We start from the raw sequence: 19,606 nt of genomic DNA, 5'->3' as shown, positions 1-19,606 counted from the left end.
CTCACTCGTTTGCGAACCTCAAATAAGTTTCAAACCAGATTGTCCATGTATGAATCTTGAGCCTCAATCCGATTTATTTAAACCTGTAGCTGTTAAACTCCGCCAATAATATTACAATTACCAATGATCTGCAAATTACTATAATACTTCACTGCCAGAAATGGCGATTTGTTTTACCTTCCTTGTCAAACTTAGACTGAAATCAAAATACAGACTAATAATCTTGAAATCACATCAAACCCAACATACTTAGCAATATATAATCTTTACATTTATCTTCTCAAGTAAATACTATAAGAGGACACTACATTTAGCAAGTAAATTTCAAATGTGAAGACATTTCTCATCTTGACAGCTGCAAATACTTTCTGGGAAAATGTAGTTGAGACCAATGTATTACAGTGAACTATGCATCTTCCTTATTTTTCACATCATGGAGACAGAACAAAATCTAAATATCTGGGAAGAAGAAAGCGTGCAGTTGAGGTCAGTCTCAAATAAGAGAGAGTTGTAGTGAAACAAAGCTGTATCTCCTGGTGATGCCCCAGTTGATTCTGTAACACGACTTTGGCCTCAGAAACACAGCAGGTTTAATGAAGGTTGCTGCATGACAAGAACTTTCGAGAGCAGAAGATGAATTTCAAAATAAAATTTGGGCTAAGTATCTGGGGAAACAGATGCCCTTCACACGTAATCCCTTAGTCTGCAGTGGCACAAATATTTAGTACATCTGGTTTCACATCTCAGAAGAGCAGTTAAAATATTTCCATGCTTGTATTCTCCAGAAGGAAGCTATTGTACCAAACGCGCAAGGCCTTTGAGGGGCATAGAGAAGTATCTTCTAAAGGCATTATGAAGCAAATTCCTAACATACTGCACCAGTGACTACTTTCCACATGTTTTGCAGGGAGGGGCATATCAAGTTCCTGTCTGCAATTACAAGGACATTTAAAATCAAGGAGATTGTACAGATAGAGCCCCTGACATCCCTAATTATGTTAGAAAATTGCAGAATGCATTCAACAAAGCTGTTCAAGATATATACTAGAAAATCAGCACACTTCAAAGTAAAACTACACACTTCAAACGTGTGAAAGCATTTTAAACTGGTTACTGCAATCTTAAAATCCACCAACAGATTACCAGATGGGATACAAAAATTCAGCTTTAAAGAAGTCAGGACAAACTAGGATAAACAATTTAGGGCAAGACACTAGACATCGTTTTCATTTGATAAATGTCTTAGAAACTAGGCAGCAATTCGGCAAAGAAGAAAAAGACCAGGATTGCTTTAGCTTCAGCAGATAAAGCAGTGAAATCATGCAATGTAAATCAAAAAGAAACAAGACATGATCAAGAATTGATGCTATTGCTTGCTGCAAGATAAATTCTCGGAGGCAAAATATCTTGCCAGTTGCAAACACAATAGCATCCTGTTTCTTGCGCCCATTGTGAGATTAAATTTGAAATGACCAGAGCCATAATAACAGGGATTAAAACTACATGCTACTCACATACAACATTGATGTTCCACTCTGTAGTCAATGGGCAGAAACAGAATGCATACCAAAATAAAAATGTTAGTGACATGACAATACAGGTTGACTTAAACTACTTTAGATCTATACCAGAGACCAGAAGCAGGGTGATTTTAAACACAGAATGACACGATATGCATGAAATTTAATAAAATAAGGCGCTCAATTTACAAATTTTGGCCATTTTAAATTCTGCTTTTAAAACATCTTTTCATGGCTCAAAGTAAAGCAATCAAAATATGAATCTGATCAACACCAGGTAGACAGGAATTTCAATGGGGTTAAAGAACTAATGAACTAATGACCTCTATCGCAAGAATGTTTAAATCCCCAAATCACCAATTGTACACATTAAATATTCTTAAACACTATTCCCCGCATCCTCATGAAGAAAACAGTAATTAGCTTGAATTATAGGGACTTTTATGATCTCTTCCACTTCAAAATTCTACCCTCCCTACCCACCACTGAATGACTAAACATTCTTTTATCAAACCTGAATGGTCCTCTCCATAGTCCTAATGCACTATTACAGCATCTACGATATTATGTTTCCAAAATAATGAGTGGATATCAAGACTTTAATTTGGGGAAATATCCCAAGAAATATTATAGCAAGAATGCAAATGGGCTGGTTAAAAACTAAGTTTAAGATATTTGTTCAGGCAAAGAATATATCAGGAGGTGGTTTTCTTGATTGCTTGAAAAAAATAATTTCATTCTCTCTTAATGGAAGAACATTTCAGGTTTCCCATGGTGGAGAAGTGAGGGATGGGAGTCATTGCAAGACAAGCCACAAATAAATGGAAGATCTCCTTGAAGGGCTAAAGGAAAAATGACTGGACTGGCACTTCAAGCACTAGGATGATGATTATTAGAAAAAATAGGATTTTGGTGAACTTTAAATTAAAGCAAGCGAACAAGTTTATTTTAGTTTAGTTTATTGTCAGATGTAGCGATATAGAGTGAAAAGCTTTTGTTGCGTGCTAACCACTAAACGGAAAGATAATACATTAATACAATCGAGCCACCCAGTGGTCAGATAGAGGATAAAGGGAATAATGTTTAGTGTCAGATAAAGCCCAGTAAAGTCCGATCAAAGATAATCTGAGGGTCTCCAATTAGGTAAATCAGGCCTGCTCTCTAGTTGTTGGTAGGATGGTTCAGTTGCCTGATAACAGCTGTGAAGAAGTTGTCCCTTAATCTGGAGGCGTGCATGTTCACACTGGGGGGGGGGGGGGGAGGGGGGTGATTGGGGAAATAGGACTCAGTGGAGTGTTGGAGGTGAGCACAAGTTTTGGATAATCTCAGGTTTGAGGTGGAAAATCAAGGCATTGTGACATAAGCAACCTGAAGAACAGTGCCACAAAACAGAATTTATTTTAAAAAAAGGCACACACAAAGCTGGAGTAACTCAGCGGGACAGGCAGCATCTTGTTTCGGATCGAGACCCTTCTTCAGACTAGCGATCTCAACCCGAAACATCGCCCATTGTTTCTCTCCAGAGACGCTGCCTGCCCACCTGAGTTACTCCAGCTTTGATTATCTTCGGTTTAAACCAGCACCTGCAGTTCCTTCCTGCAGAATTTATTTAAAAAAAAGGTGGACAAATAAAGCAAGTTTCAGCAACAGAGCAGATTGAAGTAGAATTTGGATTGCAACCAGAGGGATTTTACAGATTTTTATCCAGGTGAACTATTTAGAAACTTCTTACATATATCAAATAACCAACTTTTAGACCTTTTAACACCTAACTGTAGTAACAGGGATGCCACACTAACCACTTCAAACATTAAATTATTTGATCTATTACCAATTGCAACTGGCGTTTCCTCTGTTGGCAACGGACCTGGGAGTTCGAAAACTAATAAACACCCACTGAAATTTTAAGAGGACAACATTTTTTCAACCAACACAGGCAAATCTCCAATAAGATGCTCAGATTTCGAGAGGTGCATAGGACATCCATCAAAAGATCAGACAGTGGGAAAGGTTGATTTCACAAAAAGGCCAAATAATAATTTCCCCTCAAGGTAGAATTATTTTTGAAATAATAATCCTTTCTTACATGCCTTTTCCTTTGGGACAAAATCTACTAGTGTGCCACAAAAGTCATCCTTCTAAACCTACAGATTGTTCTCTATGCTAATATATTGTGGTCACAAATTATGCAATTTCCTACAAGAAATTTCATGCAAATATAATTCAAGTGAAGCAGAAAATATTCCTATGAAACATCTTAAGCATTCAACTTTCGCCTCCATTGATACATTGTTCAAAACAGTCACAAAAAATTGAACAGTGAAAGGTCCATTTATAAAATTGTTACAAGCGAAATAACATGCAAATCTGCTCAATTCACATTATGTAAAACAAGTATGGGATTGTGAAAAGTTGCTGATTGACTTCTTTCAAGAGCCCCGAGTAATTGCAAATGAAAAGGTTTTGCGCAAAGACGATTCAGAATATTAAATGTAATCAAACAGGAAAAGCTGTCAATTACATGCTGCAAATAGTTACACTGAACAGCATTTGACACTTGCCTGATGTTTCACTGGTTTAGGCGATTCGAGCTGCTTGTCGCAAACAAATTAAATAGTATTGTTAGGAAATACACACGCCAACGTCACAAAGGCATCAACTTCACAGGTGGGAACATCTAATCAAATTCTATGGAGCAAGCAATTTAATTACGCACATGCAGATTTTGCTGAAGGAATTAAAAGTCCTAGAGGAACAAAAATTCATTCATAAAATGATCGCCACCATGAAATAGAGGGCTAGTTCATTTCAGTCTTAGAGTGCCATGGTAAAAATCTTTGCCTTTAATCCAATGAGGAGTTTATTTGACTGGGCTGTTACAACAGGTGCCAAGCTTTGCATTGCAAGGGTTATAGCAGTACAAAACTAACTTTCAGGCAAAAACAACCCTGAAGTGAAGGCTATTTAAACTTATTTACACTACATAATGAATGGAAATCTTAAAATATTTTAATAATTAAAATGCAGATTATCTTGGCAGGTATAAAAGCAACATGGATGTTAAGATATAAAAATTAAAAAACTGCAGATGGGAGATATTTAAAAAAATGCTGTTCGAAAACCCATTTGAACTGGGAGAGAGAGAAAGCAGCCACTATTAACAATCGTTCTCTCTCCTTCACAGTTCTGGTGCCAGGTTGTCAAGCTGAAGTGTTAAGGGCCTGTCCCACGAGCATGCGACTCCATGCAGCAAGCGCGACCTAACGTGGTCGCTTGAGCCGTACGGCCTCGCGGGGCCAGTCCCACTTCGATTGCCGGAGCCGTATGGAGTTGTGCGGAGCTGGTCCCGACATCGCGCGGGGCTCTGAAAAACTGACCGTGTTCAAAAATTCCGCGCGGCAACGGCCTGCCGGCCCGCAGCCGCCTCAGCGCCGTATGCACCGCCTCGACGGGCGTGTGCTGTGTTTCGACGCCGTACGCAGCATCTTGACGGCGTACGTCACGCACGGACTTCGCTCGAACTTCACGTCACTCACTCGACCTCCGCGCGGCCCCCGCTTCCGGTTTGGTCGCGCTTGCCGCATGCAGGTCGCATGCTCGTGGGACAGGCCCTTTAACTGTTTTCCCCTCCCCCCCCCACCCCACCATTAAACAAAAGTGATGCCAGTTTGAGAAGTGTGCATAGAATTGGAACATATTTGTGCAAATAGTCAAGAGCTTTGAGAGGGTCAAACTCAGTAGTTTGATCACTGAATATAGGTTATTATAATGCAGTTTGTATTGCATTGTGTGTGCACGGATTTGGAAGGAATAGACTAAAAGGGTTTGCACTGGTCTTGCTAAAAAAGGACTTGCAATATTTTAAGTCATAAATGTTCTTGAGGGAAAAACCACTTGACATTTTTGTTCTCTGGAGGCAGTCGTCACTCAGCGTGACTGGTTCGGAGGTAGCTTACAAGTTCAATGTGGGAACCTTAGACAGGGCATCATTAGTCAGATGGTGGTGAATCTGTGGAATTCTTTGCCACAGAAGGCTGTGGGGCCCTTTTCGTTAGATGGATATTTTTAAGGCAGAGATAGATTCTTGATTAGTACAGGTGTCAGGGGTTATGGGGAGAAGGCAGGAGAAAGAGGTTAGAAGGGAGAGATAGATCAGCCATGATTGAATGGCGGAGTAAACTTGATGTGCTGAATGGCCTAATTCTACTCCTATCACATGACCTTACGAGGACAGGAAAAGCAATGTTGCTTCCATCGCCAGAACACTGTTTGCAATGTGTTGTTACTAATATAAGCGAGGCTCATCTATAACACTAAATATTTTCAGACCACATCATAAAATTTGCAAGCCCTCCAAAGAGGTGTTAACTTTTGCATTTTACAATTCAATAACCCTGATGCCCTTGCAGGTTATAGTGTACAAACCAAAAATATGTGTTTAATCAAATGTAGTGCATACTGGGACGACTGATGGCACAATGGGCTAAGTGTTCGGCTGGCAACCGGAAGGTAGCCGGTTCGAATCCCGCTTGGAGTGCATACTGTCGTTGTGTCCTTGGGCAAAACACTTCACCCACCTTTGCCTGTGTGTGAATGCTTTGCCTGTGTGTGAATGTGTGTGAATGTGTGTGAATGTGTGTGAGTGATTGGTGGTGGTCGGAGGGGCCGTAGGCGCAGAATGGCAGCCACGCTTCCGTCAGTCTTCCCCAGGGCAGCTGTGGCTACAGAAGTAGCTTACCACCACCGAGTGTGACTGAGGAGTGAATGAATAATGCGATGTAAAGCGCCTTGAGTATTAGAAAGGCGCTATATAAATCCCATCCATTATTATTATTATTACATTAGCCAATAGTGTACAACAAATTAAATACTTTCGACATGCTCTACAAAAAAACAAAAACAAAAACTTTCTGGCAACTTGCAAACTAAGTTCTTGCAATGCACCAACAAATCTTGCACCTCCTACTATTTCAGTTTAAAACCCTTTTTTTTTTATTGGAGGGATAATTTACTTGGATAATGGAGCAGTCGGCTTAGCATTTCAGTCACAGGATCCAAAAACAACGGGGCTTGGTTTAATACCCACCAAAATAGTGGCATCATGCTACTCACATTGTAGCTAGGACTTTAGCTGCTCACGCTGCCAGAGACTTGAACTCTAAACCTTGCAACTTGGAGCTACAGTTCATTCTGTTCCAATGTTCTAGATTTACATATCATTTCACAGTGGACACCATTTTCTGGAAAACTGTAATTTTGTGAGTTCCATGAGGCAAAACAGAGCAGCACTTTAAAATGCAAATCATTCTACATTATATCTTATTCAGCATATAGATATTACATACAAGGATCAAGCTGTCAGCAAAGCGATATCTATATGCCATATCACCCGATCAGGTATTTGCATTCAACATTCTGCAACACAATATTGTCAGTTAGTTGCATTATGCAATCATAAGCCACAACAATATTAATGTGTTAACATTAAAAACAAAAAAAATTGTGACCGGCATACCTGCGCAATTACTTGGGATTAATATCAAAAGAGCTTTATGGGAAATGTAACTCACTGGAATATTGTGGTCCTTCCTTCCTTTGTGAGAAGAAGCAACATGGGCCAGATATTGAATAACTTTCTTGGTATTTTCTGTCTTGCCTGCACCAGATTCTCCTCTGCATTAAACAAAGTTTAGGAAACAGTTAATTTCAAAGAGTAACATATGGCCCAAGAGTACACTAAACATCTAGGCTTTCATGGGATGCTGCAAGAAAGAATTTCATGGCTCAATTTTGGTGCATACGACAATAAAACACTCTTGACTCTTGTATGACAAAAGAAAGCCAAGAGTTATCGTTAGTCAAGATTCGAGCGTTTATTGTCATGTGTCCCAGATAGGACAATGAAATTCTTGCTTTGCTTCAGCACAACAGAATATAGAAGGCATAAATACAGAACAGATCAGTGTGGCCACATATCATTGAATATGCACACACACACACATAAATAATCAGATAAAATGCAATGGGCTATTAATGTTCAGAGTTTTGTTTGAGATGAGTTTAATAGCCTGATGGCTGTGGGGAAGTAGGTATTCCTGAACCTGGATGTTGCAAATTTCAGGCTCCTGTACTTTCTACCTGAAGGCAGCGGGGAGATGAGTGTGTGGCCAGGATGGTGTGGATCCTTGATGATGCTGGCAGCCTTTTTGAGGCAGCGACTGCGATAGATCCCCTCGATAGTAGGGAGGTCAGAGCCGATGATGGACTGGGCAGTGTTTACAACTTTTTGCAATCTTTTCCTCTCCAGGGCGCTCAAGTTATCGAACCAAGCCACGATGCAACCGGTCAGCATGCTCTCTACTGTGCACCTGTAGACGTTCGAGAGAGTCCTCCTTGACAAACCGACTCTCCGTAATCTTCTCAGGAAGTAGAAGCGCTGATGTGCTTTCTTTATAATTTATCAAGGAACCAAGTCAGAAAGCAACCAACCTTCCAGAGAAGGGAATATATGCTGTTTATATTTTGATTTGTACAGCAGATAAATTTAGATTGACTTTATTACATGTAATGAAGTACAATGAAAAGCTTTGTTTTGCATACTATCCAAACAAATCAGATACACCAAATACAAATTGTCAAACTCCAGTATAATAGATGGAGCAAAGGAGAAGATAGAGTGCAGAACATAGCACTCAGCATTGTAAGCTCATCAGTTGCTAAAATTGAAAGGAGGATGGATCAGATAACACTGAAAGAAGTTGAATCAAAAATTCTATATGGAGAATGGAACCCCATTTGCCATAACAAAACTCAATGAATGAGTGCAAGAATACTTTGTCACATGTGACAAATCACAGTGAAAATCTTTGCTTGCATCGTCACATAAAGAGCACTTACCAAGTTACAAAGTATCCCGCAACAGGTGTACCGTTGTTCTTCCACGCTCCCCCATGTCGGTCCCCTATGCTGGGACCTCCATGGCCCATTGTTCTACCTCCCATGGCGGTTCCCCTCACGCTGGGCCCTCCTTTGTTCATTCCTCCGGCAGAGGCATCCTCACTCTGAGTGGTCCGTCCTCGTCATCGACCTCTCCACCATCGCTGCTAGCTCCACTCCTGAAGCCTCCGTGGTGCTGACCCAGACTCCACCAACCCAGGCTCCTCCGACCTGGGCTCATCCGGGAGGCATGGAGACTGCGGCGCCTCAATAAAGCCCCATTCTGGCCACATTCCCGGTCCACAGCTGTGGCTCAGCGGGAAGCTCAAATATACCAAGCAATGCTCATTAAAAATCAAGAAAACAAGATTGTCCTGAAGGTTGAGTGTAAAGTCACAGTCCCCGTTCTCCAGCATTTTGGTGGAGCATGTCCCAGCACAGTATTTATTGCTTCATTTACCCAATTCAATCCAAGTTTGGAGAACTTTAGTCCGACACAGGAGCCAGACCCAAAATGTCACCCATCCCTTTTCTCCGGAGATACTGCCTGATCTAGTGTTTTACTCCAGCACTGTGTGTTCTTCTTTGGAGTCCAATTCTGCTCTTATGTCTTCACTTTCAAAAGCAAGTAGATCGGAAGTAAGTGTTGGTGCAGTGATAATGTGAATATATTGTGTTATCAAAACATTTCCATCAAATAAGCTCATCTGAACAGTACTAAAAAATAAATTAAACCCTTCTTTGTGCACTGTCTCACTCAGGACCAAATAAGACTTTTCTTCAGTGTAATTTCAGTTTAAATAGAAACTACACAACAGAATGAGAGGGAAGCAGTGACAATCCAACAACGGTTGGCATCACAATGCTGACATCCAGTCTGGGTGTTAGCATTGCAATGGACACTAGTCACACCAGCCATAGCCACAGCAGGTAATTTATTACAAGATCGACTCGAGTGCATTTGCTAAATGCATGACTGAACACCAGGTCACATTCTTTTCCTGGAGGCCACATCCCCTGCCGCTTGAAAAGCAATACATTTCCTGCCGACATCCAGATAGGAACCTGCAATCAGTCCTTAACTGGTTTACAAAAATGTGCGGTATCCATTCTTGTTGGCATTCAAATCCACAATTGGTTTTTCTATTCTCTAAAGGCTAATTTCAGTCACTTTTCCTTTTAAGGCAATATTTTTGTAAAAATCCATCCCCCCGAAATCAAAACCAAGACCTAGTCTAACAGGATACAGCGTTAAAAAGAAAAAGATGCATGCTTAAATTATCTGCAACCTGGATGACTTCTGAATGTTGTATTAGTGTGCAAAGATGGTCAAAATAGGAATGCAGTAATCCAAAGAATTCACAGTTTCAACAAGATTTATGAACCCACAGGCACGTCAACATATAACATGACAAATATTTATAAAACCATATACTCAAGCACTAGAAATGACATTTATGCAAATACTTTGAAATAAGGTAACTTGAGGATTTCTAAATAAAAAAGTGGTAATTTGTTACGAATTGCTTAACCACATTCGAGCCGTGCAGCAGATAGTGCAACTCCCTAGTGTAGGGACAGAGAGACAATCCTGATCTCGAGTGCTGTTTATATAGAATTTACAACAATTCCCATGATCTGTGGCCATCCGCTACATACTTCAATATATAACATCAGTCTATTAATTGGCTACACAATATTGCCCCGTGTGTAGCAGGGTGGCAGAAGAATTGGCGTGGGTTGTGATTGACGAGTATGGAGAGAGGAAAATGGGACGGATGTGCTGGAGGTTAGAAGATGATTCACGTGGAAGTAGGAGAAATGGACTGTTTCTTGCAGAATAACTCCGTGACAAACCGGATAAGGAAACCATTGGATGTGAAAGAGTTTACAATGATAAAAGGCCCAATGTTGCAGCGGCAGTTATCAGACTACCACAATGTTAGACCATTGAAATGAACCCACAAGACTGATGCTGAAATCTAAAATGAATGTTTTCACAGGCATTGCGCTCTGCAGCTTTCCAATCCAAATACCAGCAAGCACTTCAGATGTTAATGAATAATTCCCACATTAAAAATAACCTTGAAGGTATTGCAATATTTTGCATTATAAGGAACATATGAAAACACCACATTAGTCCAATATTGTTTGATTGACCTCTCAAGACTTAGAAACTGTTTGTGTGGGGTCTGCTATTCCCTCTGCTTTCAAAACTCTCAATTTCCCAAATTAAATCTAATTATACCCAATCTTCTACCTTAACTTCCCATGGGTTTAAGGTTAGTCACCCCAAATAAATCTCTGATCATATAAGGCACTTTTTGCATCTTGTTGGAGGCAAATTCTTCAAGACAACTGGCTGCTCAGTCTGATGACATCACTTGCAGGATGCTGCAGATCAAAAGATAGGAAATCCATGCCAAAGAGACCACTTGGTTTGCTGAGTATCTCCTGTCCGGCACAGTGACAAGTCTGGCAACAGACTGAAACCAGGGAGCAGAGTATGGAAAACGGAAAGATGGCTCTTGTTGTGCTGCTACCAAAACACCAGCATACTTGATTAAAACACAAAGTGGTGGAGGAAGTCTGCAGGTCAAGAAGCATCTATGGAGGGAATGGACAGGCGATAATTCAAGTCCGGTCCCTTCGTCAGACTATCCATATCCTCCACAGATGCTGCTGACTGATCAAGTTCCTCCAGAACTGTGTCTTGCTTACGATTCCAGCATCTGCCGTTCCTTGTGTCTCCTATACAGTACACCCTCTGTAGAACAGATTATAGGGAGGGGAATGGTGCCCATCACTGTCGATTGTCCACTATAATCCAGTAGGAGATCACCGAGGTCACAAAGTGCCGGAGTAACTCAGCAGGACAGGCAGCATCTCTGGAGAACATGGATAGGTGATGTTTTGGGTAGAGACCCTTCTTCCGATCTGAGCCAGGAATCCAGGCGAGTTGGCAGTCGGGGGAAGAGGCGAGGATCGGAGGTGTCATTGGTTGCTGCCCGTGAGTGGTGCAGCAGATACAAATATTCCACAGCTCATTCAAATTACAATTTTGCAATTAATGAGCAGATTACAGCAAAGAATTATAGCAAATTTGATGAAATTTGAGGTAAAACCGAATGCTCAAAATATTCTGGTCCGGCAGCATCTATGAAGATAAAGAGTTAGGATTTGGTAAACCCTAGGCAGTTTTCAAGTGTCACCATGTTTTGGCGCTGATAATGTTACAAATGTTCACCGAACAGTCCTATCTACTGCCTTCCGCCACATGTGGCAACAACCCCTCCACCTCCAATGGGGCCCCCCCATCATTCTCGTTGGCTGCTCGCGGGTCTCTCTTCATTCACGGGGGCACGGGTCCTATCCACGCCGGTGGATTGGGGACGAGTTTGGAGTGTGTGGTGGGCGAGCAGGGTCCACTGGGCCTGCTGGAAGCTTTGGCCCCCAAGCGTGGGATACTCCCGGCACTAATTGCATGTTGATTAATTGAAGGGAAATAGAACGGATTCAGGCCTGGCTACGATCTTGTTACACAGGTGTTAGCTTCACGGGCCGATTTGAAACTTAGATTTGCACACGTGCCATGCAAAGCCATATAGTGGCTGGTGTACATATGGTGTACATATAGCTGCTAAATTTGTATAAGATAATTACAAGCAGTTGAATAAGGGGTGGGAATTAATAAGCTTTGGCTTCTTCCTGCTCCTTTTCGGACACATACGATTTCATTTATTTATAAATATTGTTTATGACACTTTATAAATATTCTTGTTTTGTGTTTTGTATGCTGTTTCACACTTACTTTTTATTCTTTTATTCTGTTCGAAATAAATAATTAAAAAAAATAAAATAAAAAAAATAAAAACTTTGCAGGACATTTGTCCCCAAATCCTGCCCAAGTTCTTGACTTCTGTAGACTACTTGTACAGTGCATGTTGCATCCTGGAAGCAAGTTGTGAAGTCAAGTCTAAGCAATTTACATCTACATTGGTTTGAAATGAAAGAACACCAGTTGTTTAGCATTCCCATTGTTTATTTACACGAGTGTTACATCGAGAATACAGAGCTCATAAAATAAATAGATTCAAATGTTTCAACACTGCCAATCCCTCACCAGTGGAAACGGGTACCAAAGGTTCATCATCTGATTCACACTTTACATATGGGGCTAACAAAGCTGATCATGATTCATCATAATTTGCTGGTGAAATTCTATGCAGTTTAAAAACTTGAAGTTTGCCTTAAAAATTAGATTGAGTTTTATTTTGAGCTACGTTCCACAAAGCTTGGGCAATGCCAGGATAAAATAAGACAGCACAATGCACATTTATTTTAACAGTACTGAAAATATACTTACGTGCAAAGAATTGATTGATCTTCACGATCTGGGGGGGAAAAAGAAACAAAAGCAATAAGTCAGCAGGATTGACACGGTGGTTGCATTATTTACACAATGTGGTTTATTTCATTCAAAGATCCTCCTTCAAAATCCCAGGCAAGTTAAGTGCACTTTGGAAAGTTGCCACCATTAGCTGTCTACAAGTTACAGAGAACAGTACAGATGTAACAATGTAACTGCTTCAGACCACTTTACGCAGGGAGACAAGCCAAAGATAATTCAAGAGCAGGTAATACTATTTGAAGTCTATTTCATTGCTTAATTGACACCCATTAGAAAATAAATTTATGCGTTAAGATTTGAGTAAAGTGGAAAAACTCATTTCAAATCAAGAAGCATTTGATCGTAGATGAAAGTTAAGATGTCGGGTGTGGGGTATCTGAAACAAAGCGCTGAAAAACACAAAGCAGATCAAGCAGCATTGGGAGTAAAGGGCTGAACCGAAATGCTAACTTGGTTTCTCATTCCACAGGTGCTGCATGACCTGCTAAGCCTTTATAACATTTTACTGTTCCACTCCACTACTGTTGTGTCCTTAGGATGTCAAAGATAACCTTTGAGCCATGTCGCTATAACAACTCGAGCGAATAAACAGACCAGTTTGTGCTTTGAACTGGGACACACTGAGAAATCCAGCTTTCGGTTGCATAATTAACAGACCTATACATGTTGCTTGTGTTTCTGGGCTGCCTTTCTTTCTCCTCCACTCATGGTCTAACCACAGCAAAGATGAGGCACTGGCCGATGGAGCAATGAATGAGATCATCCCAGGACTCTGGGTTAATAACAGAACCATGTTAGACTATACATCTGTACTCAAATTGCAACTATACTTATGGTAAAAAGGAATGCCACAGATTACTGTCGTGGTTAAAATGTCATGTAGTAAACACTGTAAAGACAAGTCATATTCGTTTGAGGTTTTAAAACAGGAAAAGTGGCGCAGAAAACTATCAAATTACAAATGCTTTATATCAAAGGCCTATAATCTTGCCAAAGGCTCAGCAAGTCTGAGAACCAAACTTGTCAAATTCAGAGGCACAATGCATTGACTTCAGAAAGTAGAATGAGTGTGCTGGCTATAAAAGGGCTTCAATAAATATATTTTTTAAAGGAAATGATTAGCTAAAAATGTCAGATATGGACGGACATGAGAATGCATTAGATTGACAGGGTAACAAAACAAATGTTGGACCTTAGTGTCATCTTCCTTTACTGAGATGTCCAGAACCAAGGGTCAGCCATTCAAGACATCAGCAAAAACTCTTTCAACTAACTACAAGGTGAAACTGATAAAAAAATAGCTACAATAAATGGGCAACTGGGTCAGAGCAAATTAGCAACTCAAAAATACCGCACAGATGTGTGACGGCACATTGGCGCAGCGGTAGAGTTACTACCTTACAGCGCCAGAGACCTGGGTTCCATCCCGACCATGGGTGCTGTCGGTATGGAGTTTGCACATTCTTCCTGTGACTGCATGGGGCTTTCGCTGGCTGCTCCGGTTTCCTCCCACACTCCACAGGTGTACAGGTTTGTAGGTTAATTGGCATCTGTTAATTGTCCATAGAGTGTAACCTAGAACTAGTGTATGGATGGTTACTGGTTGGCACAGACTCTGGGCATGATTCTATGCTGTATCTCTAAACTAAGTAGTATTAGAACCGAATAAATGAATGGAGTTCAAGATGAGACAAAACTAGGATCTGGGGCTGTATCCAAGGGTTTTGAAATGAATTATGTTGGAACTAATGGCCGAATAAAGGCATCTATCAAAATTTCACTAATTCAATCTCCACAGATTAACGACAGCAGGTATAATGCCACAACTTGTAGGAGACATCAACTCATTAGCCACCAAAGATAGGATAATTCTGGAATCCATGAAGCAGCAACAGGATAAATTGGACAAATAATTGGATAGAGAAAATGTGGATTTATGAAAGGAAAAAAAAACAAAAAACTCACATTTACAGACTATGTTAGAACATCGAAGTTACAAGTAGAAGAGTAAACCAGTGCAAACCAGTTGATGCAGTATGCTTAAACTGTTAGATATTCTTGATAAAGTGCCTCACAAGAGAACCAATTCAATTAGAGCAGTAGATAGACACAAAATGCTGGTCTAACTCAGCGGGTCAGGCAGCATCTCTGGAGAAAAGGAGAAGTTGTTTCAAGTTGAGACTCTTCTTCAGACTGCCAGTGGATTTCCTCGATTCCATTTCTTCGAAGATGCTGCCGCCTGACCTGCTGAGTTACTCCAGCAATCTGTGCGTAAACCAGCATCTGCAGTTCCTTCCTACACAATTACAGGAGGTGATATATTGCATGGATGATAATTAACCATCCCCATCAATAGCAGGTCCAAGCACTTGATATTCAAAATAATACCAATGCCATTACCTACCCCCCCCCCCCCCCCCATCTGTAATCAGAACATTAACTGCTCGTGTGAAAATGGGGTGTTGAAAGGAGGAATATCTTGCAGCAAATAACAAGCCAAGGATGTTACACAACCTCAAGGACCAGCACCTCATATTCCACTTGTGTAGCTTACAACACAACAAAATGAAGATGGACACAAAATGCTGGAGAAACTCAGCGGGACAGTCAGCATCTCTGGATAGAAGGAATGGGTGACGTTTTGGGTTGAGACCTTTCTTCAGCCCCTGTCCACTTCCACCATTATCTCACCTGCTGGCTTTTCATTTCACTCCTTTTCTCTCATTACCCGACACCCTTCGCTCCTTTTCATCATTAACCGTTATTAGTTATTCTGCCCATCTGCCAATAACCCCCCCCCCCCCCCCGTATCCACCCATCACTAACCCCCCCCCCCCCCGCCCCCGCCCCTCCCTGTATCCACCCATCACTTGCCAGGCATTGCCCTTGCATGCATTCCAGCTTTCTCCCCCTCTACTACAATCGGTCTGAAGAGTCTCAACCCCAAAATGCTGCCTGTCCATTTCCCTCCACAGATGTTGTCTGACCCGCTCGCTGTGTTTCTCCAGCATTGACTTTTGCTATTCTATAGTCTACAAGGCACTTGTTGGCAGTGGAAGGGAGCCATGTGCCTGAATGAATGGACCTCCAATCATCCTCAAGATGCTCATCCGGAACTCAGATGTGCAGCACAGTTGCGCAACGGTAGAGTTGCTACCTTACAGCACCAGAGACCCGGGTTCGATCCTGACTCCGGAGTTTGTATGTTCCCCCTGTGACCATATGGGTTTTCTCCGGATGCGTTGATTTCTTCCCACATTCCAAACACATGTAGGTTTGGAGATTAATTGGCTTCAGTAAAATTGTAAACGACCCTAGTGTGTGTAGGATAATGTTAGTGTGCAGCGTGATCTCTGGTCGTGTGGACTCGAAGGACCTATTTCTGAGCTGCATCGCTAAAACTAATAACTAAAACCCAGTCCAGGGGTGGGGAACCTGCGACCTTCTAGGCCATTAAGTGCGGCCTTTTGAACGAATCCAAATTTTATAGAATAAATCCTTTTATTTTTATTTAAGAAGGAACTGCAGATGCTGGAAAATTTAAGGTAGACAAAACTGCTGGAAAAACTCAGCGGGTGAGGCAGCATCTATGGAGCAAATGAAAATGGCGACATTTCGGGTCGAGACCCTTCTTCAGGTCTGAAGAAGGGTCTCGACCCGAAACGTCGCATATTTCCTTCGCTCCATTGATGCCGTCTCACCCGCTGAGTTTCTCCAGCATTTTTGTCTACCTTTTATTTTTATTAATATGTTTTTGTTCGTCTTATATTATTTTTATTTTAATCTTAAAATGAACGTATTTAAAATAACAAAGAGTAAAAGAAGATTCAACTAAATAATCCTCCCCGACTGACGGCCACAATTAAAACATGAGTAAGTCATGAGGGTTATTTTGACAAAATAATGTACATTTTGAAGTATATCTAATTGAAGTTTCTTGGATGCAGCCTTATTAGATTACAGCTAACTTAATGTGGCATTACAACATGAAAAGGTTCCCCACCCCTGACCTAGTCCAATCTAAATATTGAATATATCCAGCACTGGCAAACCGTGGTATTAGTAAGTCATCGCAGTTTCTTGCCTAGTCTATTCAAATGGCATCATCCAGCTTACCATCCTGCATAACCAGAGGGTAAAAGAGCAGCAAATACAAATGAACACCTCTCCACATATCAACATGCATACCATTCCAGTTAAAAATATAATCATTCCATAGCTTTGACCACATCTAAAATCCCCAGAATGAATGCAGAAGTTGAAAGAAGTGGTTCACCAACTTTTGCAGGGTTAGCAGAGGGATGGATGATGAAAGGTGGATGATGAAACACCAGCAAATAAAACATCCTACAGGTGAATAATGGGTGCACTTTGTTCAAGCCACAAGTACATGATAATTAACAACCATTAATCACACTGGAACCAACGCAACTCTTTCAGCTGCAGCACTGGTCTTCACTGAAAATCTATAGCAACATTTTTATAAAAATAAAATCTTTGTCCATTGCTTTATGACATTGTAGGTCAGTTAACATTGTCAGGTTGCTTCAGGTTTTACTGGGTAATTCAATAGGCTATGAAACTCAAACTCACTTTCAACTTCCAAGGATAATAATGAACCTGCTCTGCTAATTACTAATGCAACTACAGTGCTTGCTCTCCATAATGTTTGGGACAAAGACCCATCATTTATTTATTTGTAGTAGGGAAAAATCACATGTGGTTAAAGTGCATATTGTCAGATTTTAATAAAGGCCATTTTTATACATTTTGGTTTCACCATGTAGAAATTACAGCTGTGTTTATACATAGTTTCCCCCCCCCCATTTCAGAGCACCATAATGTTTGGGACACAGCAATCTCATGTAAATGAAAGTAGTCATGTTTCATATTGTGTTGCATATCCTTTTCATGCAATGGCTGCTTGAAGTCTGAAGTCTGAAGTTGCTGGGTGTCTTCTCTGGTGACTCTCTTGTCCCAACCCTGGAGGGCGAAGGGGGAGGAAGCAAAGAGCATTGGGCAGCTTTAGCTCTGACAAACAGCCACAAAAATCAGGCTTCAGGCATTGGGTGATATCGCTCAGTGAACTGTGTAGTTTACGCAGTTGGAACAGCTCCCAATTTCTAATGATTTCCATGTGTCCCATTTAGTGCGTAAAACAATTCTGTATTGCCAAGTTTCACATCCTTAGTAAAACCCTATTCAACAGAACTCTGCAGTGCTACAGACTAATGAAATTCTATTCTAGAGGCCTACACTCCCCATTTGTCCACATGTCCTCCATGCAGTAGAATTGTTGGTCGTAGTTCAAGCCATGCCTCATCCAGTGTTCTTCAAATTACTTTCATCAAAATGACTACAGGGAATTAGTCTGGAGATAATTATAGGTGGAATATAAATAGTTTCATGTTGATAAGGGCTATTAAAAAAGGTGACCTTTACAAGTTCAAGTTTCAAGTTTACATTTATTGTCACAGGCACCAATTGGTACAGTGAAATTTGAGTTACCATATAGCCATACAAATAAAAAACACAACACACGATAGAATTTAACATAGACATCCCCACACAGCAGAATCAACGTTTCCCCACTGTGAGGGAAGGCAATAAATTTCAGTAATCTTCCTCTTTGTTCAGCCGTGGTTGGGGCCTCCCGAATCCCTCTGCAGTCGCCGCTAGGGGCGGCCCGATGTTCAGGCCTTCTTGCCGGGATGATCGAAACTCCGACATCGGAATGGAAGAACATTCTCAGCAGCTTGGAGCTCCGAATCGGCCACTTATTATCGTGGTACGGCAACTGCTCTGTCTCCGACCGGAAAGCACTGCAGAGGGTGGCGAAAACTGCCCAACGCATCACCGGTTCCTCGCTCCCCTCCATTGAGTCTGTCCAAAGCAAGCGATGTCTGCGAAGGGCGCGCACCATCGTCAAGGACTGCTCTCACCCCAGCCAGAGTCTGTTTACCCTCCTCCCATCCGGGAGGCGCTACAGGTCTCTCCGTTGCCGGACCAGCAGGTCCAGGAAAAGCTTCTTCCCTGCGGCTGTTACATTACTCAACTCTGTACCTCGGTGATTGCCAGTCATCTCCCCCCCCCCCCCCCCCCGGACACTCCTTCCCCCAGAAAAATTGCACTACTAAGACTATGTACGTATATATATTTATTGTTCATTCTATGTTCGCTCTTCTGGGGAGATGCTAACTGCATTTCGTTGTCTCTGTACTGTACACTGCACAATAACAATAAAGTTTGAATTTGAATCTGAGACCGCGGCTCCCAAAGTCCACTGGCCGAGCTGGGCGGAGATTCAACACTGGCGGCCCTCGGCAAAGTGATCACCAGTACTCCGCGATGTTGACGTCAGCGCCGCCCACGGCTAGAAGCTCCGCAACCACAGCTCCACGATGACAAAGCAACAGGCCCAACACTCCGGAGCTTCAACAAGCGATCCCCGGTAAGGCATCGCCCGCTCTGCGATGTTAATCCAGTGCTGCTCCGCTGCTGAAAGGCCGCGCCAATCTAGGAGACGCCGCTCGGAGAATAGTCGCATCCTGGCCACTCGAAGAGACTGAGAAACAGTTTCCTCTTTACCCTCCTCACCTCCCCCACATAAGACTAAACCTCCAAAACATAATTTTTAAACAGACGAAACAACAAAAAGATGAATAAACAGACAGACTGTCGGCAGAGGCTGCCTACATACGGTACATGAGAAGGCACCAGTGCGTACCTAATAAACCTA

General features: G+C 41.7%; 1 protein-coding gene across 1 annotated transcript in view; it reads right to left on the bottom strand.

Annotated features, from left to right (window-relative positions):
• The window catches only part of myh10 (myosin heavy chain 10), a 132,307-nt gene that overhangs the window by 74,351 nt on the left and 38,350 nt on the right, over nucleotides 1-19,606 (bottom strand). The window contains exons 4-5 of the mRNA XM_033044023.1: nucleotides 12,823-12,850; nucleotides 7,091-7,193 (exon numbers count right to left, since the gene is read on the bottom strand). Of these exons, the coding sequence (XP_032899914.1) occupies nucleotides 7,091-7,193; nucleotides 12,823-12,850 (131 nt within the window). The remainder of the gene's footprint in view (nucleotides 1-7,090; nucleotides 7,194-12,822; nucleotides 12,851-19,606) is intronic.

Source organism: Amblyraja radiata, chromosome 26 (assembly GCF_010909765.2).
Source record: "Amblyraja radiata isolate CabotCenter1 chromosome 26, sAmbRad1.1.pri, whole genome shotgun sequence".
Lineage (NCBI taxonomy): Eukaryota > Metazoa > Chordata > Chondrichthyes > Rajiformes > Rajidae > Amblyraja > Amblyraja radiata.
The sequence above is the reverse complement of the archived record's forward strand: the minus strand, read 5'-3'. Positions and strand labels throughout refer to the sequence as shown.